Genomic DNA, 20,240 nt, shown 5'->3' on the forward strand with positions numbered 1-20,240 from the left:
CACACAAAAAATATAATACCCTCAGCTGGGTGTGGTGGCGCACGCTTGGAATCCCCACGCTTGGGAGGCTGAGACAGGAGGATCGCACAGCTGCCCAACATCTCTATTTTTCCGATGTGTTTATCGGCGCTAATTTATCGCATTGTTTTCCAGAAGATTCATCTTTAGTCTACTGGGAGAGCTGCTCACTAGCATGATGTGAGAAAAGTTCAGAACTGGAAAGCATTTGTCATTTCCCTCAGTGTTGCTGCTTTATTTAGTAATCATTTGCTTCTAACATTCTTGTCTGCCAGGATGTAGAATCCTTATAAATCTAAATAATAACACTTAAAGATTGGAGTATGCTTTCGAGACCTAGCTCTTTTCCTGAAAGTCCTAACTCAAACCCCTTTGTCTTTCTTAAATATTTTGTGCAAGTGTGGTGAAGGATGCCCATAATCCCAGTACTTGGAAAGCTGAAACAGGAGGATTCCAGGTTCAAGGCCAGCCTCAGCAATTTAGTGAGACCCTGTTTCAAGATAGAAAAAAAAAGACTGGGGTGTAGCTTGGAAGTAGAATGCCCCTGGATTCAATCCCTAGTACCAAAAAACAAAAAAGTATTGAGGCATATGCAATATAAAAGTTTTTATGGGAAATCTTTCATCAGGTCACAGCTAAAACTCTGGTAAACTGCAGCCAAGGCTAGATAGCAGTCACCTCTGTTAACTGCTCAAGGGATCTCCCACCCGAGTAGGTGGCAGCATGGTGCTGATTTAATCATGTTCCATAAAATACACTTTTTTTTTTTCAGTTGAACCTCCTTTATCTTGAGTTAGGTGACTTTGCTTCGGGTATTAATACCTTTTCGTTTTATTTTGGTCGTACAGGCATGGATGGGAAGAAATGCAGCGTGTGGATGTTTCTACCTCTCGTTTTTACTTTGTTTACTTCAGCTGGATTGTGGATAGTGTGAGTATGCACTTAGCTAATGGCTTAAGAATTCAGGCGCACTGTAGCTAAGACAAAGTCTTGATAGTATATGGCATATTTGTATGAAAGTATTGATAAATACTTTAAAATTACTAATTCAATCTTGCTACGGTCCTATTTATTTTTTAAGTCGTTTACTTATTTTATTTATTTATTTTTATTTATTTATTTTGCAGTACTGGAGGTTGAATCCAGGGGCATTCTACCTCCGAGCTACACCTCCAGCCCTATTTCTTTTTTTTTTTTTTTCTATTTTAAAACAGGGTCTCACTAAGTTGTGGAAGGCCTCAGTAAGTAGCTGAGGCTGGCTGAAGACCCGCAATCCTCCTGTCTCAACCTCCCAAGAACTGGGATTACAAGCGTGTACCACCACACCTGGCTTCCTCAAGTCTTTTATTACTCACATAGCAAGCAATAGGTAATGATAATAAGTAGCAAGTAACGAATAATAAATTATGCAAATTAGGTCATGAAAACTGCTGTTTTATTTTATGTTCATCTGTTCTCCTTGTAATGAATTTTTTCACATTGGTTAAATGATTCATTATTTGCAAGATTTTCTAATTAGATACTCACCTGCTCTGAACTCCGTTCATAGTCCTGTTCATAGTCCAGTTATGTGGGACAAGGTCCAATATGTTTATGAGATAAATATCGTTACATTGGAAGTCTTGGGTCGTCACTGTTTCTTAGGTCAAGTAATATTCTTCTTAAGAAATTTATTTTGGTTCCTTGAAATTCATTAAGAATGATGGGTATATTACTGAAAATTAAAAACTTTAAATTCTAATTTTAGTTTGCTCAAAGTTGTAAAGTTTATTTCTCTGTTTTCTAGTTTCCAGATTATAATCATTGCCATTAATTTGAGGAAAGTGTATTGAAAATTAAGAAACTATTAATGTCATTTGAACTTCTATGAACTAAGTGATGGATGGGTAAATAATTGTTGTCAAAAAGCATTTTCTCAAAGCCAGGCATGGTGGCGCATGCTTGTAATCCCAGCATTTCAGAGGCTGAGACAGAAGGATCACGGTTTGAGGACAGCCTCAGTTACTACTTAGTAAGACTCTTTGCAACTCAGTGAGACCCTATTTCAAAATAAAGAATAAAAAATAGAACTGGGGGTATAGCTCGAAAATAGAATGCCCCTGAGTTCCATCCCCAGTACCTGCAAAATAAATAAATAGATAAATAAATAAAAAGCATTTTCTCAGTTAGAAAAAGAATGGATATGATTCAGTGTAGTTAATCTAACTAAACTGGGAAACATGATCCTTGGGATATTTTTGTTTTAAGTTGCTTTGTTTAGCTGGGTGTGGTGGTGCACACCAGCAATCTTAGTGCTTGGGAAGCTGAAACAGGAGGATCTTAGGTTCAAAGCCAGCTTCAGCAACTTAGGCTCTCAGCAACGTAGCCAGACCCTGCTTCCAAATTAAAAATAAAATCAGGATTGAGCTATAGCTTGGAGGTAGAGTTACCTCTGGGTTCCATCCTCAGTGCCACACACAGAACAAACCAACCAACAAATAAATAAATAAACAGAAATAAATTGCTTTGTTTTATAAATGTACCATCCTTTCTTGATAGGTACTTTATAGCTGTGGAAGATGACAAAATATTGCCATTGAATTCAGCTGAAAGGTAAACTTTCTCCTAGGGGATTTATTGTTCACTCAAAGATTCCACAAAACCTTTGCCTGTGGCAAAGTTAAACCGCACACGTGCCCCACTTTAACCTGAGCTCTGTGTTCTTTGTTACCCAGGAAATCTGGTGTGAAGCATGCACCCTACATAAGGTAACTCAGTACTTCTCGCCTGATCTGTGGGATCTTTGGGAAAGCTGGGAGGGTCATAGGTTTTAATACAGTATTTATAAAACACCTCGTCTTTTCAAGCATTGCAGGGGATGATCCTCCTGCAAGCTGTGTGTTTAGTCAAGTTATGAACATGGCGGCGTTCCTTGGTAAGATGAGTGTAAAGCATGCTTTGTGCACTTTGGTACATTTCCTTCTCGTTTTCAACTCTCCAAGTCCATGTCAAAACAATAGTGGGCCTCACTGATAATTCAGTACTATATCATACTAATACACCGCAGCCAGCTTCTTGTTTTGAGGGTCTTTTATACTTTTCTTCCCTACCACCTTTGTAATTTCAGCATATTCTCAACTATATTTCTTTTGCTGCATGAAATAATATATATCATGTGCCATCAAATCCAGCATGAGACTGTACTATGGTACAATACATTTGTTTTGAAAAGAGTGCATTATTTATTCCTTCACTGGCATCAATGAAAAATGCCTAGGTTCTGTGATAAATATTGTTGTGTGTAGATACTGACTTGAATTAAAGGTCAGCATTAATATGAAGAGGAAGCCCTCCTATGTGCCTGTCTATACATTTCAGGCCGGAAAATGGAGAAGGAAATATAAGGGAAAAAAAAAAACAACTCTCTGTAATCCCAATACTTGGGAGGCTGAGATAGTAGGCTTACAGATTTGAGAACAGCCTCAGTAGTTTAGTAAGATTCTGAAGCAACCTAGAGAAACCCTGCTTCAAAAAATAAATAAATAAATAAAAAAGGTTGGGGAGTATAACTCGGAGGTAGAATATCCCTAGGTTCAATCCCCATTACAGAGAGAGAGAGAGAGAGAGAGAGAGAGAGAGTATTTTGTTTTGTATTTTCATTACTAGGAATGGAACCCAGGTGCATTCTACCTCCCAGCTACACCTCCTGCCTTTTTTTTTTTTTTTTCTGCAGTACTAGGGATGGAACCCAGGGGCATTCTACCTCCGAGCTACACCCCCGGTTCTATTTTTTATTCTTTATTTTGAAGCAGGGTCTCACTGAGTTGCAAAGGGCCTCACTAAATAATAGCTGAGGCTGTTCTCGAACTGCCATCCTCCTGTCTCAGCCTCCCGAATGCTAGGATTACAAGTATGTGCCACCACGCTTGGCTTCCTGCCTGATTTTTTATTCTTTATTTTGAAATAGGGTCTCACTGAATTGCAAAGGGCCTCAGTAGGTAGCTGAGGCTGTCTGAAAACCACGAGCCTCCTGTCTCAGCCTCCCAAATGCTGGGATTATAAGTGTGCACCACCATGCCAGGCCAAATTTCTCCTTTTATTTTGAGGCCCAAGGTCCTCCTTTAACATCCTCTCCCCTTGTTCTACAAGCCCTTGCATGACCCTGTTGGGTCTCTGCAGATGAGACTAGCGATGCCCGCTTCCTTTCAAGTCTACCTTGCATGCCATCTCCACCATCCACTAGGTCAGGCTTCCTTCAGGCCTTTCAGAGGTCAGCAGCTGTCACTACTGGCATACTGTAGGGAGAGGACCAGTGACAGCTCAGCCTTTCACAGTGGTTTTCTGGACATGGTTCTTTTGGATACAGAGCCTTCCACTCCAAGAAACTGATAAAAATGTTGTTACAAAGGGAGTAAATTGTTATTTCATCTTTGTAAAACTCCTCTTCTTCCCCCCAAGAAAAATGGACTCACTTTTTTTGTATTAGTATTAAACCCAAGGGCATTCTACCTCTGTCCTATATGCTCAGCCCTTTTATTATTTTTATTTTAAAACAGGTTCTTGCTAAGTTGCTGAGGCTGGCCTCGAACCTGCAATCCTCCTGTCTCAGTCTCCTAAATTCTGGGATTACCTGTATGTGCCATCATGCCTGGATTCCTACTCACTCTTAATGTGCTATTTTTGAATTTGTGCTACAGGAAAGAAAAATCCTAAAAAACTTACTGGAAAATCAAGGGAGATTCTTGGTTCAACACACAACACAGGCAGAATCTTTGTTGGTTCAGAAAGCTCAAAATAGCCGGGCGTGGTGGCGCACGCTTGTAATCCCAGCATTCGGGAGGCTGAGACCAGAGGATCACAGTCTGCGGATCACAGCTACTTAGTGAGGCTGCCCGCAACCCAGTGAGACCCTGTTTCAAAATAAAGAATAAAAAATAGGGCAGGGGGTATATCTCGGAGGTCGAATGCCCCTGGGTTCCATCCCCAGACCCATAAAACACACACACACACACACACACACACACACACACACACACACACACCAGAAAGCCACACCGAGGGCTCCTCTGTAGTTCACAACATTTCTCCCTGGAGCTAGGTGCATTTTTGCCAGAGCCTTTCCCTACTCAGGTGTTCCCAAAGCATGTCCCATTTGCCTAAGCAGGACATGTCGGGAAGTCAGGGGCTTCATGTGACCATGAAGGCTAACTACCCTCATACTGGGGCTGAAATGTAACCTCACGTCATAAGTAAGTTTAGAGTGGTAGGGACATACATGCACCCCCCATCCCATGCTGAATCTTTAAAGCAGCTCTTCTCTTCCTGCCCTTGACAGTCAGGATTGCCATGTCCCAGATACTTACAAGTACTAAGAAGGCTGCCACTTGCAGGAGCTCGTGCACATCTGGGACCAAGCAGGAGCTCTGTGCTCATTCCTTTTTTCTACTCTTGATGCCAGTCTTCTGCAAAGATCCAATAAACCTATTCATACCAGGGCATAATGACTGCTAAGGAATGTTTACATTTAACAGAGCAAAAAGCCCCAAGAGTGAGCCTTGGATTACAGGGTCGGGGACCTTTTGCAAACACCCTCTGCAGTCATAGCATATAGACTGAAGGTTGGCACCTACTCATCTGATCATTCCACAGGGCTCAATTACAATAATTAATAGCCATCATTACTATTCCAAGCACATAGCTAAGTGCTTTATAAACACTACCGTATTTAATCACCATGCGCTGGAGCCTGCCTTTACACAAAAGCTATCACAAGCTGTCCTCCATTGCACTTTAAAGAAACTGGAAAAAAATGTTGGAAGCTACATATTGTTTCCTTTGTATTTTTTAAGGCAAACTGGTATTTCCCGGTAGTCTTTAGTGAATAATCTAAAAAGCACCAGTCTGCCTGGCTCACAAGATTAGCCAGTTTATAGAGCTTATGATTAACTAATTTAAAAAAGCATCATCCCCACAAAGCAATGCAAGCAAGTTTCCCTCTTGCAGAGGACATTTACCATCATCTTAGTCTCCAGTTCTTCCTGCCCCACCAAGAAGCAATTAAGTCTTTACCAGCTCTCGCTTGAAGGTCTTGCAACATCCCTTGTTTAGTCTTATATCTTTCATCATTTTAATGCCATTGGGTAAACATGAACCTGGTTAAGATTGGTGCTCAATGGGAACAAACCAATACTTATTTGTCAGCTCTAGAAGTGAAAAAGAACCCACTGACTAAAGATTCTTGCTGTACGTTGTGTGTGCTTTCATCTCCTTAGCCCATCCCTGTTAGGCCTCAGACTATTACTTTAGACTGGATAACTGGCTTTAAGAAATAGCTCGCGTCGCCTAAAGTCACTGCTTTTGGGCAGCCATATAGATTGTAATTTATAACCTAAAAATGAGTCCGTGTAGCATTTATTAAAATTAGTTAGCAAAGATCTTTTATCTTTTTGACAGGCTAATCAAAGATTGAATGCTCAATTATTTTCTTTACAGAATTCGTTATGCTTTTTGCCCTGAATCTACACTTTCCTTTCCACTAGGGAAAAAAAGACCTAAGATAAATTTCTGGAAAGGCTTGTTATTTCCTGCCCTGAGGAGGCTGAGGATAAAGCTAATGGTTGAATGACTTCAGTCACCTAATAGCTGCACTCCCTCCTTCTGCCCAAACATATTGACTGTCGTGTTCTACCGCAGTCATAAATAGGGATTATTGATGCATAAACAGTAAAACTAAACAAACAAAAAAAAAGGAAGAAGAAGAAGAATTTGGCCAGAAACTAGCCAAGAATTGCAATAAAGGGATGTTATTCGGAGTTTTGAACTTTAAAATCCAATGAGTCTCAAGACAAACAAATAAAAAATTTTAATTAAAAAAAAAACCCAGCAACATTTCACCCTGATCTTTTAAAACAAACAGGAAAATTAAATTGGGAGGCCAGATGTGGTGACCCAGGCCTGTTAACCCAGTACGTGGGAGACTGAGGCAGGAGGACCAAGACCAATCTCAGCAATCTAATGAGACTCTCAGCAACCTAGTGAGATTCTGTTTCAAACAAAAAAATAAAATTGGGTTGGGGGTGTAGCTCAGAGGTAAAAGGCCCCTGGGTTTAAACCTCTAGTACAAAAAAAGGGGGGGACTTATGGATAGCAAAGGACAGACCTACATACCCAAAACAGCTGAGAGTAGGTTTTTAATGTCTTTTATAAAACCAATTAACAAAATCTACTTTTTTTTTGTATTTGGGATTTTTTTTTTGCAATGGTTGGGGTTGAAGCTAGAGCTTCATACATGCTAGGCAAGCAATCTACAACTGAGCTATGTCCCCAGCCCATTTTTTAAAACTCTTGCTAAATTGTGCAGGCTAGCCTTGAATTTGTAATCCTCTTGTCTCAAATAGTCTGTTTTAATGAAACTAAAGAACATATCTGCTGGGTGTGGTGTTGCACACCTGTAATCCCAGTACTTAGGAAGCTGAGACAGGAGGATCACAGGTTCCAGGACAGCCTAGGCAACTTAGCGAGACCCTATTTCACAATAAAAAACAAAATAGAGGCCAGACGTGGTGGTACATGGCAGTTATCCAAATACTTGGGAGGTGAGGTGGAGACAGGAGAATTGTAGGTTCGTGGCCAGCCTCAGCAACCTAGCAAAACCCTCCACAATTTAGTGAGACCCAGTTTCAAAATAAAGAAATAAAATAATCCAGGGGGTGTAACTCAGAGGTAGAAAATCCGGGGTTCAATACCCAGTACCACAAAAAATAAAAATAAAGAAAATGGATTTTATAAAAGATAGTCTAAATCAACCTAAGAATTAACAAATCTGTTATAGGGCAAAATCTTTATTAGTTTTACATTTCAAAAAATTTCAGCTGGAGTTTATAGTAAGAGGAATTTTTTCTTATCTGAGCTGATTAATAATGGAGATATATTAAAAGGGCAAGGTGTGATGTTTGGAATACAATTCTGGAAGTTAGGGGGTCTGAGTTCAATTACTGTCTTCACCTAGTTTTCTATTTCCTGCATAATTTCATCATCTGTTCATGATAAATGATTTATCATTCATATTACAAATAGGAAGGCTAGCACTTCGGGAACCAGATGGTGATACCCGCCCCATGCTGATCATCAAGAAATGGACAGCAGAGAGAGTGGCCATTATATCCCATCCCCCAGCACAGGGGGAACAAACGGGTGGGTCAGCAGGAGGAGCCAGGTCAGGGGTTGGGTTTAGCTCAGGCCAAAGTTCAAACATGGTCCTATCCCACAAAACTAAATGGCCAGCAGAGAGTTCCTAGAGTAATATTTTATATTAGTTATTTTTAAAGGAAGTTAAATATGCCACTTTGGTATTTTGTTGTTATGCCCAAATAGCCTCACAGAGTTAATTAGCATGTATATACCATGGTGCCCAGTGCTCTCTAGTCCTGGTCTTACAGCTTTCCGATTAGATGACCACTTGTGCCGGAGTGCTGTGTGTTGAGTTTCTTCTTTCCCCATATCCTCCTCCTTCTCTCATCCTAAAAATTAATAAGATATTGTGTTTATTTTTCACCCAAAAGGATAGCCATATCATTATTAATTTAAGACTTCTGATGTAACTCCTAACTAGGTCCCTCAAACTAATTGTTTGAGAAAGGATTTGAAGTCAAGTATAATTAATTTTTCTGATCCACAGTGGACATTAGGTGAAACTATATCAGAACTAAGCTGGGAATATAAGAGCTGAGAACTTAGGAGACTGAGACAGAAGGATTACAGGTTCAAAGCCAGTGTGTAGCATCCTAGTAAGACCCTGTTTTAAGATTAAAAAAAAGTAAATAGGGTGGGGAGTGTACCTCAGAGGTAGACTATCAAGACTTAAACCACTACCTGATTAGAGTGCTTGAAACCAAAAGCCAAGTCACTGAGCTTAGCCTTTTAGCTTGATGCTATAAAATTCAGCATACTTGGAAAATTCAAATATATGGGTGAGTTTTCTTTATTAACAGCTATGGATGAGGGTCCGTAATTAAGGTAAAACCTTTAGTGAATAATTACCAACTTGATTTCTAGATAAATAACATAATTATTAAATTTCCAATTGTGCCGGGCGTGGTGGCGCACAATTGTAATCCCCGCGCTTAGGAGGCGGAGACAGGAGGATCGCGCTGGTTCGGAGCCAGCCGCACTGGCTTAAGAGACCCTGTTCCAAATAAAAAAATATGAAATAGGTCTGGGAGTGTAGCCCGGAGGTAGAAGGGCTTCCAGGTACCCAAGTATCACCAAATAAACAAATAAATAAATAAATTTCCAATTGTCTTCCCTACTAAAGCATACTGTCAAATTGTCTCAGAGAGTAGAAACTGCATTTCCTTATGTGTAGACACAATTTATATTAATTGGAGGTGCTTTTTCATCCTTTGTAAAATGACCTCGCCTATCTTTTTGTATATATATAAAAACATCTCTGTACTAAGCATATAGAAGGCGATCCTTACATTACTGGCTTGAGTACCCAAGGTTACTATTCGAAATCAGGTTTGAAATCTAAGTAACTTCCCTCATTCTCTTGTCACTTTTTAAGCTACCAATTTGCTACAAAAGATAGGGTGGCAGCCAGGCGTGGTAGTGCATGGCTATAATCCCAATACTTGGAAGACTGATACAGGAGGATCACAGGTTTGAGGCCAGCCTCAACAACTTAGCCAGACCCTGTTTTAAAATAAAAATACAGAATAGGGCTGGAAGTGTAGCTCAGAGGCAGAATGCTAACTGGATTCAGCCTCCAATATCAAAAAGCAAAACAAAAAACAGGGTGGCCTTTAAAAATAAGTAATATCATTTGAAAGAATTGAGCTTGCTTTATATACTAAGTATGCTTTTAGTACATAGCCCCCCCCAAATCTGCTGTGTTAAAATACAGATTTCTTAAGTGTGATTACTCTAACTACTCTAATTTGGAGTGACTTTGTCCTCTGACAATGAGCGCCTACTGTGATAATTAGAGTAAACCCAGCAAGAATGGCTGTGCACACTTTCTTGTCTGTCTCTTCCTTCCTTTCCCTGGGAATGGTTTCTGGCACAGGGGCCACAGCCTTGTCCAAATGTGACAACTGTGTCCTCTTCCCCAGATCTTCCTGCTGCCCCCCTTTTATTCTCTAACACCGTCCTAAGGTAAAGGAAGACTGGGTCCGTGAATCCCCAGGCCACGGCCTGTCTCTGTCCCCACCTCATTTGCTGTGAGCCTCGCTTCTGCGGTGCTCCCGAAGCCAGCCTGTCCTTTGCTGACCTTGTTTTTGCCAAATCAGAAAACAACACTATTAACAACCCTGTCATCCTTGCAACACCCCAGTAGCATGCATTGCTGCTGCTCCAAGTCCGCTTTGCTTCCCCCAGGACAGGTATAATAAAACCTCTTGGTTATCATAAGTATTGCATGGGAGGTTTCTTTGAAAAGTGGTCTGTCATTTCAGTGATTCAAGATGCACTCTGGTGAAAAGTTTAGTTTTGTACCTGGTGGCTTGAGAACTCTGCCTCGTACGAGTATAAGTGTGTGGCTTCAGTTGTTTAATTTTAGGATTCTGCTTTATTCCCAGCCCTTGTGGTAGCTGTCCTGCGCTTCATACAACTGAAACCAAAGGTTTTAAACCCGTGGTTGAATATCAGTGGACTGGTGGCGCTGTGTCTGGCTTCCTTTGGAATGACCTTACTTGGTAATTTTCAGGTACTTCCTTTGGCCTTTTTCACCTCCTTTTCACACTGGTCAGGCCTTTGCTGCTCTGATAATTGCAGCCAATGAGGTGTCATCACTCCATGGCCCATATCATTCTGCATGAACCTTAAAAACACTGGTCCCAGCCAGGCACAGACTCTCCAACAGTCAGCCCTCAGGAGCTCCCGAGCCTGCTCTCCTCACACACATGCGGGTACTAACCATGCACACGAAATACAGTGTGGCTCAGGAAGAAGCAGCTGCTAGCATGGCTATGCATTTTCTACAAAGGCTTTCAAAATGGTTTGCGCTATTTTTAATAACAAATTATATCCTAATGTGCCTTTCTAGAAAACTAGTAAGATCATTGCCTTTTAATAATTAGTCACCAAACATCCTTATTTCATGGAAGCTTGCATTTCAGGTCAGCGAGCTCATATGTAAGTTAAGTTTGAAAGCTCAGAATTTCCTGGAATGCTTATGACTTGTATAAAGATGTATCGGCCCTCTCTTCTCACTATAAATTTATATTTATTTATTTATTTATTTATTTATTGGTGGTACTGGGGTTCCTGGAAGCCCTTCTACCTCCGGGCTATACTCCCAGACCTATTTTTACATTTTTATTTAGAAACAGGGTCTCCTAAGCCAGCGCGCGTGGCTGGCTTCGAACCTGTGCGATCCTCCTGTCTCTGCCTCCCAAGCACGGGAATTACAAGCGTGCGCCACCACGCCCGGCTTCCCTAGAAATTTAGAAGCCCGAGGTCACAATCTGTAAGAATAATTTCCCTTGCCAGTACCGTTGCCCACCCCTGTCCTGAATGGCACCATCTGTGGCAGCTGCTGACTAATTTTCTCACCTCCAATCCCTCCGCATCGTCCTCGACCTCTGCCATATGTGCTACGACTACAGGTTTTCTCCTTGGGAGCAAGCACTAATTCCAACCCTCTTCCCCCGTTTCCAGAGTGAAATTCAAATAATATAGGCATCCCAGACCCTCACTGTTCTAGTGAACATTCAGGAACGTTCTTATTGAAAATACAGTAGTGATTTATCTAAGACTTCCTCTGGCCCTAGCCCTCACTCCTAATTCATTAAGCCATTTATTCTCCAACACTTCCATTTGGCACACAGTAGCAACCAAATAAGTATTATTTGCACAAATCCCTCTTAAGTATTCTAGATGCCATCCCATGTCAAGCTAACAAACAGAAAGCTGCATTCTTGACTATATATGCTTTTATTGTCGCATTGCAATTACGCATCATAGCGAGATCTGCTCATACACACATCACTGCTGTTTCCCTCTGCATCCCACCCACTCCCCCGCTTTCCTCCCGTACCTGTTAGCGAGGTTGGGAGTGATCCTTTCCTATATGGACGCAGCGTGATCTGAACTGCTCCCTCCCTCCAGCCTCGTGGTTTCCCTCCCCATCTTCCTCTCCCAGTTCCCTTCCACTGCTCTACTAGTCTCTCTCCTCCTTTGTCTGAAGTCCTCTGCTTTTTTTTTTTTTCTCTCTAGCTTCCACATACGAGGAAAAGCAAACAACCCTTGACTAAGTGGGACCTTGACTGGCCGGTCCCACTTAGCATAATATTCTCAAGTTCTATCCACTTTCCTGCAAATGATGTAATTTTGTAATTTTTTTTATGGCTGAGGAAAATTCCATTCTGTATATATACCACATTTTCTTCATCCATTCAGAAAGCTGCATTCTGAGAACATGTTGGTTAGGGTAATTATCACGAGAGTATTTGAGAGTTTATCCTATTAAGATCAAAAATTTTCGGGCACAGGCATTTTTATTGAAAAAAAAATTTTTTTTTGCGGTACTGTGGGTGGAACCCTGGGACATTCTACCTCCAACCTACACCCCCAGCCCTATTTTTTTATTCTTTATTTTGAAACAGGGTCTCACTGAGTTGCAAGGGCCCCACTAAGTAGCTGAGGCTGTCCGTGAACCGCGATCTTCCTGTCTCAGCCTCCCGACTGCTGGGATGATAAGGGTGCACCACCACGCCCAGCCTCTATTAAAATCTTGATGGGAGCATTTCTCCACTCCACTGTGTGGCAGGTGCAGGCATGTTATAAAGCACCCAGTAACTATTAGTTCTCTTGACCAGGGCTTTGGATTTACACCAAAGTTTCAGAGGAATCCAAGAGATTTGGTTGTTTTATTGGACCACAAATAAAGCTGTGAATGATGATAGCCACATGTGAAGAATGCTTTCTGGAATATCTACAGGAAATAAATAGCAAATTAGTTCCCTGTGGGGAAACCAGATGACTAATATATGGACCAGAAGACTTTTCACTATTCCAATTTTTTTGAATTTTTAAAAGTTTGAGCTATGTAATATTTTGTCTGTTTTTTTTTTTTTTCAATACTGGGGATGGAACCCAGGGGCATTCGACCTCTGAGCTACACCCCCAGCCCTATTTTTTAGTCTTTTTATTTTTCTGAAACAGGGTCTCACTGAGTTGTGAAGGGCCTCACTAAGTAGCTGAGGCTTTCCACGAACTGAAGCTGTCTCTGGTCTCAGCCTCCGGAATGCTGGGATTACAAGCGTGTGCCACCATACCTGGCTGTTTGTTTGTTTGTTTGAATAGTAAAAAGATAAGGAAAAATATAGTATTTTAGGCAAAAAATAATAAGTGAAATAGATTGTATTCAGCCAGGCATAGTGGTGCACACTTGTAATCTCAGCATTCGGGAGGCTGAGACAGGAGAATCGTGGTTCACGGACAGCCTCAGCTACTTTAGTGAGGCCCTCTGCAACTTAGTGAGACCGTTTCAAAATAAAAAATAAAAATTAGGGCAGGGGGTATAGCTCAGAGGTCAAATGCCTTTGGGTTCCATCCCCAGAGCCCCCCCCACACACACACAAATAGATTGTATCCAACATAAAAAGCTAATTTCCTAGAAGTAAAATTTATTTTTTTTGCCGGGCGTGGTGGCGCACGCTTGTAATCCCCGCACTTGGGAGGCAGAGACAGGAGGATCGCACAGGTTCGAAGCTAGCCGCGCGCGCTGGCTTAGGAGACCCTGTTTCCAAATAAAAATGTAAAAATAGGTCTGGGAGTGTAGCCCGGAGATAGAAGGGCTTCCAGGAACCCCAGTACCACCAAAAAAAAAAAAAAAAAAAAAAAAAAAAATTTATTTTTTTGAGTCATTATTTTAAATAAATTTTTAAAATATGTATTTATAGCTAGGTGTGGTGGTACACACCTGTAATTCTAGTACTTGGCTGAGACAGGAGGATCACAGGTTTAAGGACAGGCTCAAATGAGAGGAAATGAGATGTGAGGTTCTCATCAACCTAGCAACATCCTGTTTCCAAATAAATAAAATTGGGCTGGTGGGTAGCTCAAAGGCAGAATGCCTCTGGGTTCAGTCCCCAGTACCACAAAAAAAAGTATTTTTAATTATGACAAAACAGTGGTTTCTTCCAAAAATGGGGTGGTCTTACAACTAAAAAAAAAAATAGAAAAATTATAAAGGAAAATAATACTTATTTGATACAATAAGTATTCATGATAATATCAAGTAGCAAAAATCTGAAGGCAATGGTAATTATTCATAAAACAATACATTAACCATTTTTATAAGCTATTTTCTATTTTTTCAACAGTAGGTTTTATTTTCTTTGTAAGTACAATAAAAAAATACATGTGATTACAGTGAGAGTTTGTAAATAATGGATATATTTTCTTAAACCAACTGGTTAATGATAGGGGGATTTTTTAACTTTAATCCCCAACTGAAATAACCCAGGTTGGTCTCATTTAACTTACTGGCTCTATAAAAGCCTTAACTATGAATCTTTAAATACTGTTGTCTTTTTATCAGTCTCTAGACAAAAGCTCATACGTAGTAGTTTTTCTTATTACTACAGAAAAAAAAAAAAAAACCCAAAGTATTCCTGTTAACAATGAATTGGTCAGATTACACAGTCTGGCCAGTTTGGGAGGAGCAAACACTAGCCCAAGGGTTATCAACTGACTATGCCAATTAAATCTTGACTTGCCCAGAATAGGCCATTCTATCAGAAAATACCCAGCCAGATCCCAGATCTCATTTTCTTAGCCTGGAAACAGTTTAGGATGTATGCTTGTATAAACCTTGACATTTCCTTTCTTATATGACTCTGCTCTTTCCTGAAAGCTTTTTTGGAAAATAAATTCAAAAAAAAAGATTACTTCCTCCTCTTCATTCTAAAGAACTCCCCCTCCCTTCTCGTCCTTCTCCTTTTCCTTTACCTCCTCCTTTCCGCTGTGGTCCTGGGGATTAAACCCAGGAGCATTCTACCTCTGGGCTACACTCCCAGGCTCTATTTAATTTGTTTATTTTGAAACAGGGTCTTGCTAAGTTGCTGAGGGCTTCACGAAGTTGCTGAGGCTGGCTTTGAACCTATGATTCTCCTTTCTCAGCCTCCCAAAGACAGATTACAGGTATGCCTGGCTTCTTCATGGTTTTTCTGAACAGTTTTTTTAAGGTTCTGGGGGTACTGTTTATTTCCTTTCCTCTTTTCAAAGTTCAAACCATTTGAGAATAGACACAAAGAACCAATGGATATGGAGGAGTCTGGTCTCCCTAAACCCATCATCCGGTATTGAAGTACCTCTTCTATCTTTTCCCCTCTCACATGTTTCAGCAGTTTGCATGTCTTCTTTTCTAAATGGGACTTCACATGCCACTGTCTGTTCACCCCTAGCTCACGAATGATGAAGAAATCCACAACGTGGGAACCTCCTTGACCTTTGGGTTTGGCACGTTGACCTGCTGGATCCAGGCCGCACTGACACTCAAAGTCAACATCAAGAATGAAGGACGGAAAGTCGGGATCCCACGCGTCATTCTGTCAGCGTGTATCACTCTCTGTGTAGCCCTCTGTATCCTTTGCTTGTGAAAAGGTTCTTTGCCACTGAGATTAAAACACAGATAAGACACCTATGTTAGAAGAGGAGACCATCTCCATTCCTGGCAGGTTAAAACAATTCTCTGATCAGCTCAGACTCTTTAAATAAAAAAACCCAGAAAAGGAAATAAGTAAAAAAATAAAAACTCTCAGGTCAGTTTCTCATGCCAAAAAGAAATGGAGAAAAACAAGTCTGCTTTCTAAGATTGCTGCAGTCTGAGGCTAGGCGTAGAGGTGCGCACCTGTAATCCCAGTCCTTGGGAAGCTGACACAAGAGGATCGAAGGTTCGAGGCCAGCCTCAGCAACATATCAATTCAGCAACCTGGCAGGACCATGTTTCAAAACAAAAATAAAATGGGGCTGGGGGTATAGCTCAGAGGTAGAATGCCCCTGGGTTCAATCCTCAGTACCATAAAAAAAGATTATTTCAGGAATGGTGTCACTCTGTAACTAATAATATAAAAGTTTCTATATCAAAGGCTGAGAGACTGGAGGATAGAGGTTCACGGCCAGTCTCAGCTACTTAGCAACGCCCTTCACAAATCAATGAGACCCTGTTTCAAAAATAAAAATAAAGCTGGGCGTGGTGGTGCACGCTTGTAATCCCAGCGCTTGGGAGGCTGAGACAGGTGGATTGCACAGGTGTGAAGCCAGCCTCAGCTACTGAGTGAGGCTCTCAGCAACTTAGTGAGACCCTGTTTCCAAATAAAGTATAAAACAGGTCTGGGAGTATGGCCCGGAGGTAGAAACACCCCTGGGTTCCAACCCCAGTACCACAAAAAATAAAATTAAAATTAAAATTAAAAAATTAAAATTAAAAATTAAAAAAGACTACAAAATAGTCTTTTGGGTGGGGTGTATCCTGGAGGTACAATGCCCCTAGGTTTCATCCCCAGTACTGCCAAAAAACAAAAACAAAACAAAAAACAAAGGCTACATAACCAAAAGAGAATGTGATTTCTTTTCTCCATTTTGAAAAATTGTGACTTTATTAAGTCTTAATATGCCATTTACTTTATTAGCTCTAAGATGAATTTCAAGAGGCATAGATGTTTTTAGCATTCAAAAAAAAAAAAAAAGCTTTTCTGGAAAACAAATTCCAGAACTAGATTACTAGTGTGCATATTTTTTCTAAACAAGTATTTGAGCCAGGTGTGGTGGTGCAAGCTTGTAATCCCAGTATTTAGGAGGCTGAGATGGGAGGAGTACAGGTTCACAGTCAACCTCAGCTACCTGATGAGGCCCTCTGCAACTTAGTGAGACTCTGTTTTAAAATAAAGAATAAGCCGGGCATGGTGGCGCACACTTGTAATCCCAGCATTCAGGAGGCTGAGACCGGAGGATCGCGGTTCGCAGACAGCCTCCACAACTTAGTGAGACCCTGTTTCAAAATAAAGAATAAAAAATAGGGCAGGGGGTATAGCTTTGAGGTCAAATGCCTCTAGGTTCCATCCCCAGACCCGAAAAAAAAAAAAAATAGGGGTGTAGCTTAGAGGTAGAATGCCCTGGGTTTAATCCCCAATACTAAAAAAAAAAAAAAAAAAAAAAAAAAAAAAAAAAAAAAAAAAATTGAGAGTTGGAGTGCTGTTCCTTTCTTCCTCTTAAAGTCTGATCCAATTGAGAACAGACACAAAGAACCAGATGGAGATGAAATCTTTCCTAGTAAACTTGGAAAGAATGATGCAGGTCTCATCCTGTGAGCAGAGCAATCATAAGTGTTCACTCCAATAGGTCTTCCTCCTTAGGAAACCAGAGAAGGGAGTCAAGGTTCCTAGATGGCAGCCTACAGCTAACATAATTGTACACCTTCAATTATAGTGATCACCAGTGTTTATTACGCACCTGTAGTGTGTTAGGCATTATTCTAAGCACTTTAAAGACCTCAGTTCCTTTAATTCTCACTTAACTGGTAAAAATGATGACCCACAGGTTGGTTTGCCCAAAACCACACAGTGTGTGGTGGATCAAGATTTAAACTGGGGTTTAGATCTTGCAGTCAGCCACTGTGCCTTCCCCCGCCAGAGAAAGTGGCTTTAACATATGAAAACACTTAGCTTTCAGAGACATTCTCTAGTAGCTGGACACAGTTGTGCACGCCTATAATCCCAGTACTTGGGAGGCTGAGACACAAAGATCACAGGTTTGAGGGCACCCTTGACAACTTAGTAAGACAGACCCTACTTTAAAATAAAAATAAATGGGGGTGCGGTATAGTTCCAAGTACCAAAATCCCCTGTACCAAAAAAAAAGTAAACAAAAAAATTCTAGTAAATGGAGTATTAGGAGCCTTTTATTTCTTTTTTCCTCACCAACTGCCATTCAGTTATTTTTTGTTTTTGCTGTTTTTCTGAAGCTCTGCAGTCACATTAGATAGAGAACACTTAAGAACTTAAAATTCAGGCCAATAAAATTTGCTTCTTGCTAGCAACCTGATAAAATAATGATGATTGGAGATGTCAAAACTGCCAATATAACATTTGAAAGTTTATCCATTCCTCATGAAATTAAGTAATGAGTTACTGTTGCTTTTGCAATATTTTGAATCCTTAGAAGAGTATGCACAGATTAAATTATTCTGAGTTTTGAGCTCATACCAAATGATTCTGATGTGTGTTGTTTCTGCACTCTGGGAATCATTTCTGGTTCCTCAGTGAATGGATCAGGCCTCGTCAAGATAGCAAAGTTTGGATGAAGTAGTTTCACCTACCCTTTTCTCTCTGTAAATCTCCCAAGAGTTTGTTGCTAAGTTCTGATGAGAAAATTAATTCTAAAGGGACTTTTCTGATTTTTTTCTAAATAAATGTATTTATTTCTGAGGCTTTGGGCTTTCCATTCAAACATGCTATATATAGTCAGGGAATAGGACTTTCATCTGTTGGTTGTGATGGGTTTTGTGGTGCTATGGATTGAGCCAAGGGGCATTCTACCTCCACGCTACATCCTAACCCTATTTTATTTTTTATTTGGAAACAGGATGTAACTAAGTTGCTGAGTGCCTTGTGAAGTTGCTGCAGCTGGCCTCAAACCTCCAGTGATCCTCCTGTCTCAGCTTCCCAAGTCCTGGGAATATAGGCATGTGCCACCAGCCTAGCTCATTTTCCTTTGGGCACAAATTATAATGTGATATCAGGAATGAAACTAATCCATACAAGTACTGTCTGAAAGAGAACTGTGAAAATGGGAAGGGGAAAAGGGGCCACTCAGACATTATTAGTGGCCCTTATAGAATGCAACAGGCTGTATGAAGGTAGTTAGCAATTTGATATGTTCAAAATTATTTCTGGAGCTATAAAGATAACTATGAATCTATAATCCTTTGCAGTGATATTTTTAAAGATAGCGTTTTGGGGGGCCACTAATTACTTTGGAGTTGTGATCCTTTTGCTAATCTCACAGTTTATTAGGCAGCTGTAGGGTGCAAAGGCTGAACACATGGGGAATCCAAGGACTCTGAATCCAGCTCTAACAATTAGCCTGCATGAGTGACCTCAGGCAAGGTACTACCCACGTGGTCTCAGTTTCTGTATTTTTATCAAGCTGACAATGATAATAGGGTTGCTGTGAGGATTAAGAGGGATTATTCATGGAGGCACCTAGACGCATGTCTGGCACAAAGAGCTCACTGGCATCATTACTATCACTACAATCATTACAATCCTGGCTCTCAGCAGCCCTATCAAGTTGCCAGTTTGGGGGCAGGGAAGGGCTGATATGGACACCTTCCTTGACTACCTCTCGCAGACTTCATCCTCATGGCCCAGGACATCCACATGTATGCAGCCAGGGTCCAGTGGGGCCTGGTCATGTGCTTCCTGTCTTACTTTGGCACCTTCGCCGTCGAGTTCCGGCACTACCGCTACGAGATCGTGTGTTCCGAGTACCAGGAGAACTTCCTGAGCTTCTCAGAAAGCCTGTCAGAAGCGTCCGAGTATCAGACCGACCAGGTGTAGCCGCTGGGTGTGACACCAGGGGCAGGGCCAGGTGCCACACTCACAGGACGTGACCAAGAACCTCTCAACACATTTCACCTTCACACACACACACATACATACACACGTTCACAGCCACATTTGCCAAATGAGCTTTTCAGGCCAAGATCTTTCTTTCATGGGGAAAAAAAAAAAGCACAAGCACTCCTATGTGGACATACATGCTGTTACACTGAAAACATATGCACGGCAGAGCCTGCGCATGGCTGGGCCTTGCACCTGCCAGCTCATCTGTCCTCCCTACCCACCCCACATGCTGACCTGGCACCTCCAGCCACAGGGTGGGGAGGCAAATGCCCTCTGAAAATGCCCTCTGTAAAGCCAACTCCCCAAGCTACCTTCTGGGGCAGAGGCTTGAGCTCGGGAGGGAGGCATGGAACTGGCGCTGATCTTCCTGAATGGATGTTGGTTGGATGGCCACTACATGGACCTGTGACCCTGGAATGCCTGTGAGGAGGCACGCACCCCACTTTCCCACGAACGCTCCCTGCGTCCCTCAGCAGCCAGCTGTGTGGACATGGTGAAAGGAATGTGCTAGAGGGAAGCGCACCACCATGGTTTGGACTTAATTCACCAGGCCTGAGAAAGACCTCCAAATGCCAGCGCTCACAGTGAGGCGGTGCCAAACCTGGCACGAGG

The 20,240-nt window shown here is 41.4% G+C and overlaps 1 protein-coding gene across 2 annotated transcripts; it reads left to right on the top strand.

Annotated features, from left to right (window-relative positions):
* Nucleotides 1–868: 868 nt before the first annotated feature.
* On the top strand, nucleotides 869–19,562 carry TMEM150C (transmembrane protein 150C; the record flags this gene model as incomplete). Of its 2 annotated transcripts, none has more annotated exons than XM_080697556.1 (7): nucleotides 869–948; nucleotides 2,557–2,610; nucleotides 2,733–2,765; nucleotides 2,865–2,932; nucleotides 10,575–10,702; nucleotides 15,408–15,585; nucleotides 19,354–19,562. In XM_080697556.1, 7 exons carry the CDS (start codon nucleotides 869–871, stop codon nucleotides 19,560–19,562), a joined length of 750 nt encoding a protein of 249 aa, XP_080553682.1. The 2 variants fall into 2 exon arrangements, with proteins under 2 accessions (XP_080553682.1, XP_080553683.1); XM_080697557.1 differs by having other exon boundaries at nucleotides 15,408–15,466; nucleotides 19,442–19,562.
* Nucleotides 19,563–20,240: the final 678 nt, after the last annotated feature.

This window comes from Muscardinus avellanarius (assembly GCF_963383645.1).
Source record: "Muscardinus avellanarius genome assembly, chromosome: 6".
Lineage (NCBI taxonomy): Eukaryota > Metazoa > Chordata > Mammalia > Rodentia > Gliridae > Muscardinus > Muscardinus avellanarius.